This window comes from Dunckerocampus dactyliophorus, chromosome 1, assembly GCF_027744805.1.
Source record: "Dunckerocampus dactyliophorus isolate RoL2022-P2 chromosome 1, RoL_Ddac_1.1, whole genome shotgun sequence".
NCBI lineage: Eukaryota > Metazoa > Chordata > Actinopteri > Syngnathiformes > Syngnathidae > Dunckerocampus > Dunckerocampus dactyliophorus.
In genome coordinates, this window is record NC_072819.1 from 10,650,611 (window position 1) to 10,666,925 (window position 16,315).

The window sequence follows — 16,315 nt, forward strand, 5'->3', positions numbered from 1 at the left end:
CTTTTTATAGCCTCAAGCAAGTGTGTTCAAAGTCCGGCCCGGGGGCCAGTTGTGGCCCACAGCTCGTTTTTTGTTGGCCCACTCCATATTGAAAAATGAATGAATGAATGAATGAAATGCAGCGTACGTGCGAGCATTAGAACGTAGGACTAGGGCCACACTTAAAGGAACGTTATGAGGGGAAAAGTATAAATATTCCAAAATTATTTTAATAAAATTGGAAATTGAATAATTAAAAAAAAAACATGAGCCAGCACTTTTTATACAAGTGAAAGACCATTTATTATATTTGACTTTGCTCCCCCCACCCAAAAAAAAACCACTGCGAAAATGTGTTGGCTTTATAATTAAATAAATAATACAAAATAAAAAAAGAGTAAATGTATGTATTTTTGTGTAACTGTGTTTAACCGCTTAGCTTACAGTATCTTCACGTATTGGATTGGCTTTAGTTTAGTGTTTTCTATAAACCGACGTGACCAATATCAAAGTGTTTCTCTCTGTGTCCGTCGGTGGAAAGCGTTTGGACACCCCCGTCCTAAAAGGCCGTGCTTGTGTTATCTCTCTGCAAGCTCTGGCTGACAAGAAGATGTTGACTCAAGGTGTTGCAGCGCTTCGGGAATTCAATTGAACGTTGACACGAGAACCGCCGCTCCATTGGGAGACACGGGAAGTGGCATCAAGCGTGAGGTTCTTCCTCACCTGTAGAATGCTGATGTCATTCCGAAAAGGAGGAGTGTGAGAAGTTTCCAGATTTTTTTTTTCTTTTTTTCCATGGAACCAGCTCTGACTCCAAAGCCCAGAGTTGAAAGGTCAAGGCGCACGTGCAGGCTGACCTAGACGGACCTCTACTTGGTGCCACTGATGGGAGGCGATGAAGGGAGGGCCGTAGGAACCTCTTCCATTAGGGGGACATTACTGCGGGGACACCCTTTCACCGCGGCGGCGCGCCTCCGCGTCTCAGTGAGAGACAGCTTTGAACGCGCCTGCCAAGATAAACTCACCTCGCCTATTTATGCCTCAGCCTCCAAGTGCACTCGAGACAGGAGAGTGTCGGCGGCGCGCAAGCAGGTTCCCTCTCTCGCGCATACCGCGTGGACACTTTTACGCACCGGGAATGGCGACTTTGGAGGACTCGGGCGTGAGTCCTGCACTTTTAGCACCATTCTGAAGTAGAAAGTGTCACAGGTTCGAGTTGGAATGCTGCTCCCAACGCTGCTAACGTGCCTCGCCGCGTGCGCCTTGCTCATGACGCCGGGCTGCGAGGGCTGCGGGCCGGGTCGAGGTTACGGCAAGAGACGCTCACCCAGGAAGTTGGCACCGCTCGCCTACAAGCAGTTCAGCCCCAACGTGGCCGAGAAGACGCTGGGGGCCAGCGGGAGGTACGAAGGAAAGATAACGCGGAACTCTGAGCGCTTCAAGGAGCTCACCCCGAACTACAACCCCGACATCATCTTCAAGGATGAGGAGAACACAGGTGCAGACCGCATGATGACACAGGTGAGGCGACACGTGCTCCTTTCCGCCGCTTGTAATTTTCATGGCGCACTTTGACCACTCTCAACACGCGTGGAAGCGCTTATCTCTTCCCCCCCACCCCCACATTCCTTGTTGACTCAAGGCCGCGAATAAACGTTGTTGTGTCTTTGTGTCAAACCAGTTGGTGATGGATGAACCCACACACATTTCATTTCACGTCACGTTTCTGTTTACACACACACTAGCTAACGGTCCTTGTTTGACCCCGGACTCCCTTTATGGGGGTGTGTGGACCGAGCCAAATTCATAATGGGTAGCATCAGTATCAAATCGATACTAGCATGCTGAGATTGTCTGTTCATTGTCCCAAAAATGTGTGTTTTGCATATTGTTACATTGTTGTATTTACATTTTGTTATATTGTTTGCACATTCCTTGGAGGGATTTGAGGGCAAAAGGCCAAACAATTTGAACGAGAGCCTATGACAGTTCCACTGTACTGTAGCCTTTTGTATCCTTGTTAAAACATAATGCTGCAGACCAACCGAAGATTCATTTACAAGCTAGCGAGCGAGCAAGCTAGCGATGACACAGGAGGCATGGCAGGATGGCACGAAGGAGATTGATTGACAATGGTCTACAGCCAATCAGGACGCATAAAACAATGGGTGGTGCAGACAGACGAGAGAGGGAAGAGATAAGACACTTCCCACAATACAACTCTTCTTAAAGGGCCAGGCCTGTGACAGCGTTCATATACTGTAATAAAAAAAAAAAGAAGCGCTTAAAAAACAGGCTCCCAGAGTGGGAAAATCTATGGTTTGGTGTGTCACGTGGTTCCGTCAGCGTGTCAGTTCACAGCGCCACACGTAGGTGTGCCTTGAGTATTTCATCATTTTCACTCAGTTATCTGTTCCCATGTGGATGCAACTATTTATTAATCCAGCAGTGTGGACACGGCTTTTTTTCAACATGCAAAAAAAAAAAACCAGGGCCCGAATCAGGCGCTGTTTTTTTTTTTTATTGGCCCGTCGCACATTGTGAAAATATAATTTAACAAGAAAACAACAACAACAGCAAAAATAGAACAAAGTCAAAATCTTAAAAAAAATAATTTTACAAGAAAAAGTTGTAATTGTATGGAAATACTGGAATATTATGAGGAAAAACCCACCATTTTAGTAATATTTAGTCTTTTTATTCTAGTTTTAGTAGTTTTTATTTTTATAATTAAAATATTGACTGGTGCCCCATCCAGGGTGTACCTGCCTCTCACTCGAAGTCAGCTAGGGTAGGCTCCAGCATACCCTCGACCGTAGTGAGGATAAGCGCCGTAGAAGACGGATGGATGGATGGATGGATAATTAGAATATAGGAATAAAGTCATAATTACCAGAAGAAAATTTACAAGAAGAAAGTTTAGTTGGAAAATAAAAAAAAAAAAACTGCAGTTTTACTCGAAAAAAGTCAATTTTATGAGAATAAACTTGTAATATTGTGAGGAAAAGTAATGTCATTTTAATAGCATAGAGCTGAAATATTAAAGAAAAATGTAGGGTTTGTTTTGTTTTGAAAGTTGTAATATTGTGAAAAAAAATGTAAATTAAGTTGTGGGAAAATGTCATTATGTAATTGGAATGAAGAAAAGTCACTAAAAGAAGTTTGAAATATTTGAAAAATGCAAACAAAACACGACAAAAAAGAGAAAAAAAGCCATAGTTCATACAAGCTTTTCACCTATGTGGCTAAACTGAGATGCAGGCTATTTTTTCTTGAAATGTTTATACTGTAACTTCTTAGCATATCTACAGTACATGGGTTGCTTTGCAAAATAAAAGTTCGGACCCCCTGATTTAAATCTAGTATTTGATCTTTTTATGACTGCATTTTATATTCCTTCATGCATTTTGTATACAGTGTGAGTGACCTAGGAGGGAATTTAGGTTTAAGTTCCGACTTACATTAAGACTCGACTTACATCACCGTCATAGGAGTGACACTCGTACGCAGACCGGGGAGCTCCTGTTTTACTTTTTTGCAGCATGTCCACGCTTCTGACCAGCTCACAATTTATGAGCTCCAGCGTTAAAGCACACAGTGAGGCTTTGACTGTTTCGTGTTACTTTTAGCTTGTTTTCGCAGCACACGTGGACAGAAATAGCGCATTTCACCTCTTTTGAAGCCGTAATGAAAGTGAATTTTTCACCTCTTGGGGTTTTTTTATTCGCTTTTCCTGCGCGCCGCTGCACATACAGAAACCCCTGTTCCAAACCCCACTTCATCACTTTTGTGGCGCAAAGTGGCGACACAAACGTCCAAGTTGACCCCAGACAAATCCATTGCTTTTGAGAAACTCTCTGCAGACTGTCAAACTGTGGGCAGATTCCACTTTGGCGGCCATGTTTCACTCACTGGTACAGATAGTAGGGTGGGGCCATGCTGGCAATTTCGGAGTCAATCCAATCTCAAGTAAATGCAAGCCCATTTTGACTGATACCGATTCTTTTTACTTGACATTTTTCAAGACTTTTGAATGACTTTGTGATTTTGCCTTTAATTTTGTGATCATGATTATAACCAGAATAAAACACAGGGGAAAAAATGATCCACAAACTCATTTTTTGTGCACATTCGCAATTCAGCATTCGGCGCCCTGCAAATTTGCCTTTTTTTGGTAAAAAAAAAACATTTTTATTTAATTTTTTTTCAACATAAATCAGTAATAATTTACAAATGCTTAATAGAATAGAATAGAATAGAATAGAATGCTTTTTATTGTCACTATACACAAAGAAGCCCCTTCTCCATGCAGAAGTGTATGTAAATATACAAAATATATACGTGGATGAATATGTCCACTTAATGAAGCATGTTCAAGTGTCTAAATGAACTAAAATACAAATACAGTATAAGGCACTGAGAAGATGCATTCAAAGACATTTTAATGACATGTAATATTCTACACTGGTCACTAGGAGTCTGTAATGTTACTGTAATGTTCGGTGAGACTCACAAGCACCAGATTTGATCGACGGAACAACAGACTTTTATTGCAGGTTTGAATTATCTCACAACAGGCACAATAATCCCTAACACGGCCGTAACCCACGGCAAGCTAAAACTCAGCTCTGAACCCCCGACATCACTGCCTGTCCGTCCCTCACTCAGCTCCCCTAACACATTTAAAGCAACACACACGTGCTGAAGTATTACTCATGTCCTAAATGGCCTATTCACGCTTATTATGACTACTTTATTGGGTGATGCGAGTGTAAAGGTGACTATAGGGATGTTAGTTCAGGTCTAGAGAGCTCTAATAATGTTAAAAACCATATTTAGAATGTCAGAAACAGGTTTTTCTATGCGTTCGGGCCTGGAACCAATTAACCGCTAAAAACAAGGCGCCACTGTACACAAATATTTACAACATGGACTAAAATAAGTAATAAAGATATATGTTATTGAGTATGATAATACAGGTCTAATGCTAGAAAGCCCACAAATTGTACACATTAATGTCTTTGCGCTTCACCGATCAAGCGTCAAGCGTTGAGTTTTTCCACTTTGTTTGGTGGTCCTTGAACACACCACAGTTGTGTGCTGCTTTTTCCCCCTTATTCTATTTTGTACCATACAATTGTTTGAGCCAAATAAGGTCCATAGTGCAAAATAAGTACACAAAAGCAAAACTTTGGCCCTCAAGCAAAGCCCGTGTCCAATTCCTGTGAGTAAACAATATAACAATAACAACATTAGCCCAAAAAATAAACAGAGCGATAACTAGTATCAGTCAGATACTGATACTACCCTTGGTATCGATCCGCCCACCCCTACCACCTTGTAGGGTGAAGGTGCGCAAAGGTGCGTGTTGTCTTGTCAGCCTGCGTCTGTGATGTTTGTGCAGCCAGCGGTTTGGTGCACGAGCACAGTGCATGAGCGCTAAATGCGGCGTCTAATTTATGAAGTCTGACCGCACAGAGAAAACACCAACATTTGAATCCACGGGCTGTGAAAAGGCAACTGTGGCCACCAGAGCAAGCTATTCTTATCACAGCCAGCATGTTCATGTTGGATTTAATCCCACTTCTCAACCTTCACAGACTTGACCATAACCCTCAATCCTCCAAATTGTCTTTGTCAATATACTTTATTTGTGTAGTATTGCAGCTCCTTACTGTGTATTTCAGGTTGCTAACAGACTTCCTGTCTGTCAGTCAACGTCAATCACAAAGCTTCACTTATGGTGCAGTGGATCCCCCACATATTCATACAGTATATACCGTCATCTCTCATCTATCGCGGTTAATTGGTTCCAGACCCGACCACGATACTCGTTGTAGAAATCAAATTAAACACTAAAAAATAAAACATAAAAAATGGGAAAAATACAGCAAAAAGGCACAATGTGAAATAAAAATCCCAGGCTTTGGCTTTAAATATACGTAAATGTTTTTTAGCCTTTTTATAAAACAAACATAATATATCAAAGTGGGCCCCGGCAGTGGAAAAGGTTTGGACTTCCCTGAGTAAGAGCATAGAAAACCTGTTTACGACCTTCTAAATATATAATGTATATATTTTTAACTTTATTAGGGCCCTCTAGACATGAAATAATACCCCTATAGTCACCTTTACACTTCATTATCCAATATAGGAGACATAATAAGACGTATAAAACATAATTTTTTTACTTCAAGTTTCTGTACAGTACTTCCCGCTGTGGCTATTGTCTCGTCAGTGTAACATGACTGACACCTACTGACCAGTTTAGAATGCGTGTCTTTGAACGCGTCTTCTGAATGCCTTGCAACTCTATTTTAGCTCATTTAGCCTTTTTTATGCTTGAAAATGCTTGATTGAAGCAAAAAATACATAACATTTGCTTTAATAAGCATACATTTTTGACTACTAACTACTGCACTCGACCACAAAACAGTATATTTTTGGAAAAAAGCCGCGATATCCAAAGTGGCGAGGGCACACAGGTGCACATGCTTGCTCAACAGGGAGTTACCCAGCATACCTTTCGGGTTATTAATTAGAATAAAGTAGTACTGTTTGCGTGTATATTAGTTTGGTACCCGCATAGTCCGTGTGGTGCAGTTACATCGTTTACTCCACACCGGCTACTTGTTGTTATTTTTGGTTGCATCGTGAGAGAGGGAGGCGTTTGGTTTGATGCCCTCCTGTCAGTTTGTGTTAGGATGTCAATTTAAACATTTTTATGCTTGCAGTTTCTCGCCATTCATGGGTGGCCCTGGAATTTCTGTATGTTTGAAGGTGTGTGTCCATGTGCCAGAATCAGAACCGTGTGTCTCTGCTGCAGCGCTGCAAAGACAAGCTCAACTCTCTGGCCATCTCCGTGATGAACCTTTGGCCCGGGGTTCGTCTGCGCGTCACCGAGGGCTGGGACGAGGACGGCCACCACTCCGAGGAGTCGCTTCACTACGAGGGTCGGGCGGTGGACATCACCACCTCGGATCGGGACAGGAACAAGTACGCCATGCTGGCTCGGCTGGCGGTGGAGGCGGGCTTCGACTGGGTCTACTACGAGTCCAAAGCCCACATCCATTGCAGCGTCAAGTCAGGTGAGTTTAACGGCCATTGCTAGATTCCAAGCCTTTTTCTGGTCCAAATCAGTTGATGTCTTTGTGAACTCGGTCCCATTTTCCTCCTTTTCACATGGCAAACATCCGAATACCAGAATGTGCCACAAGTTGACAAATAACATCATCACTCCCATCTCTTATTGGTGGCAAGAATGTAAACAGGAAGCAGGTTTGGTGCCTGGACTAGTGATTGAAACAATGCAACAAAAGGTCATAATAATCATAAGACTGACAAGGTACCCATTCAACAAGGCCACAGTACGCCAGCCAATGGCAGGCGACACCCTAACCCCTGTTTAGTATTGACATGCTACCTGTACTGTTGTTGCGATACTTGAGAGTGGATCGCTTTCTCACCGCTTCATTTGGAGGCATACCAAGTAAGGACATAGCACCAATGGATTTGGTCGGGACCCCTTTTCAATTACAGTCAGACCTTGGTTTTAGAACGCTCCTCTTTTCGCACGAACCGGTTTTCAACATAAAATTCGCCCCAGTCTGTGTTATGGTACGGCCTAAAACTGCACGTAACAAACAAGTCCGCTTGCCTGCGTATCAATCGGCAGGATCGAGTGCCCAAACAAAACACTCTACGAGTTGCGGTCTCACTGTCTGTGCATTTTTTCATTCAGTGCAGCTGCTAAAGTTGTGCTAGCACGGTGCTAACACGATTGAATTCAAGAAAACTGGTAGCAACGTGCGAAGGCACCTCTCCCCTCTGCTCCTCACAGTCAAGGGTCTTCAATGAAGGTAAAGGTGATGTTATATGTTCATTTTAGGGCTGTCAAATGATTAACATTTTTAATCAGATTAGTCATTGTTTTCAAATTAATTAATCAGGATAATCACCATGTCACGCTGTCTGAAATATGCACATTTTACTGTATTTTATTGAAAGATAAATGACAGGGCAGGATTATATATATTTGTATGTATTAACAGCGCCAAATGAACTTAAAGTTAACAAGTGGCACACATATCTGAAAATGTATTTACCTAAAGCTGGTTTCTTTAAAAGCAAAACATTTGAATCGGACTTTAACTGTGTTATTAGAAGCAATGAGGAGTTGCGTTCGATGACACCACGTCATTTAAGTTGAATTCACATGTTTTGAGTGAATTTTCTGGGATTTCCGAGCACACTTAAATACAGCAAATTATGCTTCCACATGAAGAGTTACAGAGTGAGTGATAAGTATATCCAATTATTGCTTTTCTTTGCATTTCTTTTACTTTAGACCTCACAAAAACGCATAACAAAGACGTATTTGTGATGTTCGGAGTGTCCATGAATGCATCTCTCTGCCTGTCGAGTGGCAATGAGGAAATGTCGTTGCACTGACGAATGGATTAGGGACGTGTTTGTTCGGAGTTCGGTGTTGGAATTGCGCTGCTGTTGATGTGTTCAGGTCAGAATAAAGTTCTAAAAGAGCGCCAGACGCAGTGTGACTCTGTGGGGAGCTACACTGTGCCGCCGTCTGTCGTCATAACAGAGAGCCCTGGCTTGCCATGACGCGTATGCGTTAATTACGCTGTGTATGTATTTCACATTGCGATAACTATTTTTTTATAAAATGTGTTTCGGTTATATTTTTGGGTGTCTGGAACGGATTAATTGAATTGACATTATTCCATTTGGGAAAAATTACTTTGGTTTCGTACGATTTGGTTTTCGTCGGACAAAAACCGAGGTACCACTGTGCTCAAAATGCATAAAAATGCATATCTGTGCATATAAATGATGAATGAAAGGGATACATGAACATTTATGGTTACTTTTACCCTCATGGAAGATGCGATTGTTGTCAAAGACACAATGTGGCAGTGAGATCAACACAGACGCCACCTACCTTCTTGTTTTGCCATGAGTTATTTCTTGAATTCACTCATTTTTCTCACCTTAAGTCTCTGCTTACCTTTGATCATGGCTGCAAAATAACCCAGAATGGAGCCAAAGGAAGTGAGAAACACTATAGAATTGAAGAAATAAGTCAAAACACGAAGGTGGTGATCTTGCTGCCACATCTTGTCTTTGGCAACAATCACGTCTTGAGTGAAGGTAAAGTAACCTTATCCTTTTCATTGATCATTTATATGCATTTAGAATTGCTTCATGCATGTAAAACTATAAAAACGTATTTTTTGTTCACATTTTTTAGACTTGCGGCGTAACTGTGTTAGTTGGCAAAGAACTACAGAGTCCACTGCTGATGACATCATAGACGGCTGATGGAGCTGACTTCCGCTTTCTGACAAGATGCTCGCCATATTGTACGCTAACCGGAGAATGTGCGCAAACCGAGGCAAAACTTTGGTGTAAATTTTGGATGTTAACTGAAAAACATGCTAACCGAGGTGTACGCTAACCAAGGTTCCGCTGTATATGTAATGAGGTGACGTCAGTGCAAGACGGCACTGCCCCGTGTGTACAGTCAATGGGCCTCATTCACGAACATCTTCTTAAGAAGTGTACTTAAGAAGGCGCGGGATGGAAACTGCGCCACATTCAGGACACGTTCTTAAGTAGGGATAATTGTTCGCACCGGTGTTCTTAGGTTGATGAATGCCAACGGGGATGCACGTGCATGTGAGGCCTAATTTGCATAGGTCACCGCCTATTATTTCCCATACAAGGTAAAAAATGTGCCGTGCGCAACGGGCAGCTGGAGGCGGAGATGGCAACGCGCAAGGGCAAGACTGAGAAGCAGCTGGACAACAAACGAAAGAAAAACTTCAATTGTACTGAAATAGAGGTGCTTTTACAAGGAGTGAGCGAACACAAAACCACCTTACTTTCACGTGTATCCACCGGTCATCAGGCCATCCAAAAAGAGTCGGCATGGAGCACCATTGCAGGAAACATAAATGCCGTTTCCACGGAGAAACGCACCACCGCAGAGGTTAAAAAGAAGTGGTTTGACTTAAAATAGACTAAAAAAAAAAAGATTAGACTGCACCGGAGGGATCTGGAGGAAACGGGAGGTGGGCCATCAATCAGAAACCAAACCATTTCAGAAACTCTAGAAAATATTTACACAATCATGATGGAAAAATAAAGTCAAAATACATAGTTTGTGTGTGACAATGTATTTTTTCTGTGGTTACATTTGATTAGACGCTGCCTAATTAATACAGCAGCCCCGTGCTCTGGCTCAAGACGTGGCTGGGGGCGCATGTCGTTATCTGGGGGTGCTACGTGCGCAATAGACACACCACGTTTCATTGTGATGTTATTCTGATGATCCTGCACACCTGCAAGAACAGAGAGGGAAGCCTGAAGCCTGAAGCGGGACATCAAATATTCGTGGCTTTCAGCAAATAAATCTAATGGTCCCTATTCATTCTGCGCAGCGCACGTCCAGCCAGCCTTTTTTTTTTGATGAATTGGGATTTGAATATATATTTATCCATGGAGTATATTTTAGTTGTTTTGATGATAAATCATTGTTGGGATATTTTATTTGCACTACATTTTTTGGAATCAGGTTGCAAAATCCATCATGAGGGCGATTGCGCATTGAAAGTGCAAGCTTTGCTTGTGCGTAAGAGTCCTCCTGAGCGTTCGTAGAATTTGTTCTTAGATCTAAGAACTGTGAGTTAAGAACACGTTTCGTGAATGCCAAAAATCTTCATAAGAAGGCTTTAAGAACAGATTTGTGCGTAAGAACGTTTCGTGAATGAGGCCCAATCTTCTTAAAATCCGGCCTCAAAACTTGCAGTTGCAGGAAGTTGTCACTGGGGGCCACAATTTATCATTTAAATCAGTGGTCCCCAACGTTTTTGGACCCACGGACCGGAGGGGGGTGTTCGTACATTATAGCGATCTAATTTATCTTATTTATAATGTATTGTGTAAAACTAAGACATGAATAACATCAAATTAGAAGCGCAAAATGAATGCCGACCCACCATCCACCAGTTCAGAGAGATTATTACATGGCTGTTTGACGTGTGTGGTAAAAGGCAGTGTGCTAGCATAAATTCACTTGAGACAAATGTACACATTAGCACTCAATAAGTCATCAAAACTTACCTTTATGCATTCCCACATAGTATCAGCATTTGACACCAAATATGAGGTGAAAGAAAAATGGTAAAAATACAGTAGTAGTCTGTCTGTGCGGCATGAGATAAAGTTAGCACACGCACAATGGACATGCGTCAAGTGAGACGGATGTGACAGAGAGAATCCGGACACTTTTCAAAATAAAACATAAAAAAAATAATCGAAATAATTTTTTCTTTCTGTGTGGCCCGGTACCAAATGACCCACGGCCCGGTACCGGGCCGAGGCCCGGGGTTTGGGGACGACTGATTTAAATGCGTGTAATAAGTGTGTGAGGTATATTGAAGAGAGAAGGGGAGCGTTCTGGAGCTGAATGTCATCTAATAATCGCAACAGCCACTTTTATTGCAAAAGGAGATTGTCAACATCAAGCTACAGGTTTGGAGGGGGAGGAGCGAGCCGTGTGTTAAAAACAGACATTTTTGTGGCTGTATCAATTACTTTTCATTCACAGGTGGCCTCGGAGCGTGACTCCCGCGGCTAGCGAGGAGCTACTGTAAAGTCGAATACTTCAGTTGAAATACTTACTGTATATCCCCCACTGAATGATGTGACTGCGGTAAAAGGAAGACGATATGATGTGTCACTTGGTTAGCATCAAGTCACCTGCAGTGATGCACATGAACATGAATCAGTCTGCTATTTCCAAGTCCGCTAGATTGTACTTGTAGTGACTACCAGAGAGTGTGCGACCTTGAAGGTCACAACACAACACAAGCTGCGCCGCTGCCTCCTCCTTCCTTTGCCTGCGTTCACTCTTTTGGATCACTGACTTCCTGTGCATGAACACCTTGTGCTCTGTTGGTCTCACCGCCTCCCATTCTTCATCCTGCTAACCCTCTCATGATGATGACGATGACAGTGATGACACTGCAACTTTGCGTGCATGCAAAAGTAACCCGAGTGTGCGACCCCGACCTGCTGAAAGTCCCACATGCACGTGAAACAGATGCAAACGCAGCACTTCAAGTACATTTTGCTCCCAGTAGTAACTGAGATTCTCCTTTTCTTTCCCTCTTTTCCTACTTTCTCTCTCCCTGTCCTCCCAGATCGGGTTGCGAGGGCGCATTCCTTGACCTGATTACAAGGGCAACCAATCAAGTTGGTATTTTTTTGGGTTCTCTTTTTCCTACAATTGACACCAGGAATGAAATCATTATTGGGAGAACAATTTAAGCAACATACCGCAGCTGGCCGCTAGGGGGCAGCAGAGACTCACCCCATCATTCCTGTAAAGCAGGGCTGGCCAGGCTTTTTGCACCAAGGGCTGCATACAGAAAAATGGAAGGATGCGGGGGCACTTTGATACATTTTGTACATTAAAGATGCTAAAAGCAAGCCAGTATACTGCATTATACGCTATATCGGCTTTGTGTAATAGGTGACAAAGCAAAGTAGTGTCATGTCTAATGCTGTATCTCATGAATAATCAACTCATTTTCTTTTCAGAATATGCTGAGGGCTAATAAAAAATGAGCTGCAATCTAAAAATGGTCCCCAGTTTGCACTTTGGACACCCCTGCTGCGAACCAAGGGTGTCCAATGTACGTCAATATACACTAAGCAATTAAAAATAAACAAAAAACACCCTTCATGACAATTTGTGTTGTAGTTTAGCACGTGTATCCTGGCAAAAAGTCACCTAATTTAGGGATCGCAGACACGACCATCTAAAACCCGGACAGTAGTCCCCCCCCACTCCCGTAGAGTGACACTTTTTTTTTTTATTATTACTACTGGCTAACTTGGTGTGCACTTGTCTGCCATTTTGGTTTGTAGGTCTTATTTTTAGTGAATTTGTGTTATAGTTTAGCACGTGTATCCTGGCAAAAAGTCACCTAATTTAGGGATCGCAGACACGACCATCTAAAACCGACAGTAGGGCCCCCCCCCCCTTGTCTGCCATTTTTGTTAGTAGGTGTCATTTTTAGTGAATTTGTGCTGGTTGACTAAAATTCTCCTTCATTATGTTCTGTTGTGAGTTGTGTGTTTTCATTTTACAAACCTCTGTTTTCGTATACACCTCAGTTTCCGTCTGATTCGCTTTTAGTCGAAAATTTACGCACGCTGTCTCAGTTTTCAAACAATCCTGCACGGCACATACTAGCCTGTGTGCCCTGCACGGTGGAGAGTGGCCAAACAAAGCACCCTTGGTGTGGATAACTCACTGCAAATAGCCCACCATGGGGCCAAAGAAAGTTGCGAGTGCCAGCAATTTGGTAAAGAATGTGAAAAACACCACTCAATTCAGTCTCGCCAGGATGTACGGGACGTCTGCGTCAAACATATGTTCCATCCATCCATCATTTATAATTATTTCACATTGCTTTCTGCATGCAAAACTATAATTGTTATCTGTATCTATCTGTAATGTATATTTTGTTCATAATTTTGGGTGATTCATGAGATTTACATTACCGGGACCCAAACAGCCTCCGGGCCACACTTTGGTCACCCTTGCTGTAAACTGAAATGAATCAACAGGTGTGTTTCGTAACATTTTAAATCAAAACTAACTATGTCCTTTTTAACCTTCAAAATGGTTAAAATAATGCTGTAAGCAGCGTTGCTGACTTCCTTAGGATGAATGAAGAGGTTCATTCAAGGTTCTGAAAGAAATACTGAAAGAAATGTTGAAAGAAATACAAATTTTTAAGAAGGGGTGTCCAAAGTCCGACCGGGCGCCATTTTTGGCCCGCAGCCTGTTTTTTGTTGGCCCTCGGCATATTATTACTAAACAAAATGACTTCATTATTAATGAGTTACAGTATATTATGATATATTGCACTAATGTGCTGTGTCACCGATATCGCAAAGCTAAGATTGGGTTGCTTTTAGCATCTTTAATGTACAACATGTATCCAAGTGCCCCCTCATCCTTTATTTTTCTTGTATGCGCCCCTCGATGGACAAAGTCTGGATACCCCTTCAGTAAAGACGCAAGTACTTAACTGATTTTGTTGTGTTTCAGACCACTCTGTGGCAGCCAGGTCTGGAGGTTGTTTCCCCGGCGACGCCTTGGTCACCGTGGAAAACGGCCCACCAAAGTTCATGCGTGACCTGCGACCTGGCGAGCGAGTCCTGACCTTATCTGGCAGCGACAGCGGTGCTGAACTGGCCTACAGCGAGGTCCTGACCTTCCTGGACCGTGACCCGGCAAGCCACAAGCTCTTCTACACCGTGCAGACGGAAGACGGGGCCCGCCTCTCGCTCACCGCCGCCCACTTGCTGTTTGTGTCGCAGGGTAACTGCTCAGAAGCCCGCGCCGCCCTGAGGACGGTGTACGCCAGCGACGCCCAGCCAGGCCATTGTGTGCTTGTGACTGGCGGTGGACCAGGGAGGAGGCGTCTTTCTGGGATCACAAGGATCACGGTGACAAAGAGGAGGGGGGCTTTTGCCCCGCTGACAGCACAGGGAACGCTAGTGGTGGGCGGGGTGGTGGCGTCCTGCTATGCGGTGGTGGACCAGCATTCCTTGGCTCACTGGGCCTTCTCGCTACTCAGGCTGATGCACAGCTGGACTGGCACCAGTGGTTACCGTGGTGACGGGGTCCACTGGTATGCTGAGCTTTTACACTGGCTGGGGGGGATTTTGCTGGACTCGGGACAGCTCCACCCACTAGGCGCCACTCTGGCCCACAGGTGAGGATAAAAGTGATCTGCTCGCTGTGAGGCGAAGATGAGAACGTGTGGATGAAGCATCTTGGGAGCGCCGCCTGCTTTCAGAAAGACAAACTACATTTCTATGATTGACTTTTATTGTCCTTGAAGATATGAGTGGCTTTCTGGTCGTATATAAACATGTAAACTGCTCGCTTGAGCTTCTAGAACGGGGGTGTTCTTGGTCTTTATTGGGACCAGTACAATCAATCAAACTAAAATAGAGCAAAAAGGCGTAATGTAACGAGAAAAAGAAATCCAATGGAACCCTTAAGTCACCGTCCCTGAGATGACCGCCTGGCTGTCTCATGTCGGAAATAGCCACTGCTTGCACATTTACCTCTGGCTTTGGCCGGAGACAGAAGGAAAATGGCCGATAAGAAAGGATTTTTCAACCTAATTAAACACAAATGAGCACTTTGGCTCTCAAATTTGATGTACGACAATTTTTTTAGTCTTAAGAAGAACAACGTTGACCAGGACTTGATGAGGTGGTCGGCTTAGGTGTCGACATAAACGGGATGAACATAAACTATTATATCATATTTTGATGACCGAAAACCAGGACACACGGCCCGGCAAGGAGATAATATGCAAAGCTGGCCGGTACTCAAATATGCCTTATCGTTTCGGTATATTTCAAGTATGGACATAAAATGTTGTACTGTATAATAAAATACCATCTATTACAAAAACCACACATTCCAAAGGGAGAACGTTCAAAAACCGGCATGAAAATGATTCCAAAAACAGAACAAGACAAGAACCTGAGGTCAAAGTCTTATTACGTTTTGGAATGTGACCAATATTTTCTGGGAAAAGTTGGGAATTTGAACCATTGTTGTGCACGGCATCCTCAATTTAATGAGACGTCAACTCGTCAAGCGTCAGAGGATTAACTCCGCGCATTTCTATTTGGAAACACCGATCAAAAATGGCGGCAGTGGAGTCTCTCGGGGATTACGTCACAACAGAGTGGCCTAATGCTGCTCAATTTAATGTTCCAACTATGAAAACTAGAACATTTTCATCACTTTCTACACAGAAAAAAACTAAACAGAGCTTTTGGTCATCCTACTTAAACGGCCTCCAGTGTAATAATAATAACAATAATAATAATAATAATAATAGGCTTTGTCGCCAATGACACAGAGCTGACACAAGCTCGTGTCTTTAAATGCAGTATACAACGTATTTTAACAAATGAAAAACATCAAAAGAAAAGTGTGGACACCCCTGCTGTAGAACAATGAGGTCATTTTAAAAATGTCTTGAGCGAAAGTGAGCTCCTACTAAATAAGCGGAGTTGCACACTCCAGCATGATTCCTTTTGTAAAATCTTTGTGACATAGAAAGGCCTTTGTAGCACAAATTGTATGTATTTAAGCGTTTCTTATTGAGAGAAAGTAAATATGAAGTTGTAGGGTGAAAATATTTATTTTTTTAAATAAAGGCTGTGGAAATGACGGCATTGTCTCATTACTGCCCTCCGGTGGTGATAT

General features: G+C 42.9%; 1 protein-coding gene across 1 annotated transcript; it reads left to right on the forward strand.

Annotated features, from left to right (window-relative positions):
* Positions 1–40: 40 nt before the first annotated feature.
* LOC129181908 (indian hedgehog B protein-like) lies at positions 41–16,264 on the forward strand. Its single transcript, XM_054777676.1, has 3 exons — positions 41–1,500; positions 6,806–7,067; positions 14,126–16,264. The coding sequence occupies exons 1-3, from the start codon at positions 1,201–1,203 to the stop codon at positions 14,797–14,799; spliced, it is 1,236 nt and encodes a 411-aa protein (XP_054633651.1). The 5' UTR covers positions 41–1,200; the 3' UTR covers positions 14,800–16,264.
* Positions 16,265–16,315: the final 51 nt, after the last annotated feature.

Coding starts and splice junctions, on each gene's coding strand:
- LOC129181908 (XM_054777676.1), top strand. CDS start 1,201: ATGCTGCTCCCAACGCTGCTAACGTGCCTCGCCGCGTGCGCCTTGCTC. Junction 1,501..6,805: donor CAGACCGCATGATGACACAG/GTGAGGCGACAC, acceptor TCTCTGCTGCAG/CGCTGCAAAGACAAGCTCAA. Junction 7,068..14,125: donor CCATTGCAGCGTCAAGTCAG/GTGAGTTTAACG, acceptor GTTGTGTTTCAG/ACCACTCTGTGGCAGCCAGG.